This window comes from Dendrobates tinctorius, unplaced genomic scaffold (assembly GCF_039654945.1).
Source record: "Dendrobates tinctorius isolate UK_male_01 unplaced genomic scaffold, ASM3965494v1 ptg000095l, whole genome shotgun sequence".
Classification (NCBI taxonomy): Eukaryota; Metazoa; Chordata; class Amphibia; order Anura; family Dendrobatidae; genus Dendrobates; species Dendrobates tinctorius.
Genome location: NW_027361763.1, coordinates 1,689,728 through 1,692,487, shown reverse-complemented (window position 1 = coordinate 1,692,487; position 2,760 = coordinate 1,689,728). Strand labels below are relative to the sequence as shown.

At 45.5% G+C, this 2,760-nt stretch overlaps 1 gene segment (V, D, J or C); it reads left to right on the top strand.

The window, feature by feature from the left end:
• Window positions 1-330: 330 nt before the first annotated feature.
• On the top strand, window positions 331-814 carry LOC141098802 (immunoglobulin kappa variable 1-39-like). The segment is given in 2 exon segments: window positions 331-379; window positions 507-814. Coding segments are annotated over 2 exon segments (357 nt in total).
• The last annotated feature ends 1,946 nt before the right edge of the window (window positions 815-2,760 follow it).

Genomic DNA, 2,760 nt, shown 5'->3' with positions numbered 1-2,760 from the left:
AAAAAGGCTAAAATGGAGAAAAAATTTCTGTAAGGTTTATATGCAAAGCGAAGAATAACGATAATAACCTGAGACCACAATGTACAAGAAATGAGTCTTTACACATAATACAAGTGACATTAATTCTCCTCTAGGAGGAGACGCCGCCGAGCTCCGGTCTCTATTACACACCAGTAACCGTCACATTATAACCACAGAATTTACATGTCCCCAGTATTTCCATACACAGTCTCTGGGGGTCTCCTGTGTCCCCCGTCACTCTCTATATAGATCTCATTGTACAGATTGTCTCATCTTATAGTTTCTCTCTGACGCTCCAGACACATCAGGATGGTTTCTCGCAGTTATCTGCTGGCTGTGATCTTCATCTCTATTCAGGGTGAGAGATTCGGATCCTTCCATGATTGTGTGTAGAGAAATCTCTACAGTGGATCCCTCATCAGATCAGGATTTCTAGGAAGATCCTGACATTTATCAGTAATGAATCTGTCTCTTCTAATCCTCAGGATCCTGTGGAGAGATTGTGATGACCCAGACTCCAGATTATATCTCTGTGTCCCCCGGAGATACAGTCACCATCTCATGTACGGCCAGTGCTGGTATAAGTAGCTATTTAAACTGGTACCAACAGAAATCAGGAGAACGACCAAAGCTTCTTATCTATGCTGCAACCACCCGATATACAGGAGTCCCAGACCGGTTCTCTGGATCTGGATCTGGAACTGCTTTCACTCTTACAGTCCGAGGAGCCACAGAGGACGATGCAGCAGATTATTACTGTCAGCAGAGTGCACAGCTTCCTCTCACACAGTGATACAGAGCCGTACAAAAACCTCCTCCTCATCCCCCATGATGTCGCTGTATTACAATGTTGTGTAGAGGAAGGTGCAGAGAATTAGCAGAGCGCTCAGTGATGATTTCTGTCTTCTCTTCTTCCTCTGGGAATAGATTCTTTCTGTACAGATCATTGTATAAACCAGTCAGGTATGAACCAGCGCTGACATAATGATTACAGACTATAGGAACATCTGCACCGGAGGAGAAACTCTGAATGTGGCCGGACAGCGGAGCGAGCTGATGAGAAACAGCTTCTCCTACTTTACACTCAGTGATTTTATGATATAAAAGTAATAATCACAAATCAGAATCTCTACATTTGCTGTTGCTGTAATCGCGCTGATCCACAGAATGAAGATGACGCTTTATTGTGCAGCATGTGAACAGCGTCCAACTACAAACATCAGGAAACATGAGAATTGTTCCTGTTTTTACTGAACTTTCTATCCTAAATATATAACAGAGCAATATAAGGAGAGAACGATGAGACGTCTGTAACTGGGATTAATACTCGTTATATGGGGACTGAGAATGTGAGAACGTGCGGCGTCTCCATAGACGGATGAGTGAGATGTAAGTGATGGAGGAATCCCCCAATCATCACATGAAGGGGGAACCCATCACCTCCTGGGCGTGTGAGTGATGGGCAGAGAGAGCTGGGGGGATTCCATACATATGTGACCCCACTATTGTAGGTTATGGGAGGCTCATAATGGCCAGGTCACACAGCTGTATAGGGAGCCTGTCAGCAGGTTGGTACATATGTAGATAGTGGTACGGCAGTAGAGGAGCCTAACCCCCAATAATGATATCTTTTTTTAGAGATCCATTGTGCCAGTCATGGGAAATCAACTTTTAGAATATTTTTTGTAGTTTTTAACCCCTTTCTGACATGAGACGTACTATACCGTCCATGGGACCCAGGCCCCTATGCCCATGGACGGGATAGTACGTCTACCGCGATCAGCGGCGCCCACGTGGTGAGCGCCTCTAATCGTGGCCGGGTGTCAGCTAATTATCATAGCTGACACCCGGCACAATTTGTCAGGGGCGGTCACGGACCGCCCCCGACACGTTAACCCCTTGCACACAGTGATCAAACATGATCACGGTGTACCGGGGGTTAAAGGGAAGCATCGGCAGGGAGGGGGCTCCCTCCGTGCTTCCCTGAGCCCCCCACGGCAGCGCAATGTGCAGCGCTGCTGCGGGGGTCTCTTTCCCTGCAAAGCGCAGGCAAGGAGGAAACCTGCGCACTGCCTGTGACAGATTGCTGATCTGTCACAGTGATCTGTGATGTGACAGATCAGCGATCTGTCACAGGACATTGATGTCCCACCTGGGACTATGTAATAAAGTAAAAAAAAAAAAAGTGTTAAAATAATTTTTAAAAAATCGCCAAATAAATTAGAAAAAAAAAAAAATATTCCCCAATAAATTCATATTTTGGAAATAAAAAAAACAATAAAAGTACACATATTAGGTATCGCCGTGTCCGTTACGACCTGCCCTATAAAACTGTCCCATTAGTTAACCCCTTTAGTGAACCCCTTAAAAAATAAAAATAAAAAACAAAGCAAAAAATAATGATTTATTATTAGAGTTGAGCGAAACGGGTCGAAAAATTTCAAAAGTCGCCGACTTTTGGCAAAGTCGGGTTTCATGAAACGAAACCCGACCCTAGGATGAGGTCGGCCACGAGGTCGGCGACTTACGCGCCAAAGTCGCGTTTCAAAAGTTTGTTTTGCGCTCTTTTTCAGCCAATCAGGATCCACGGACACTGTGGGCAACGTGATGACATAGGCAGGGGTCACCACCATCTTTCAGAAGGGCATGCAAGTGATTGGCTTGCTTTGGTGGGTGTCACAGGGGGTATAAAAGGGCGTGCACGCCGACCGCCATCTTACTTCTGACGATCTCAGTATA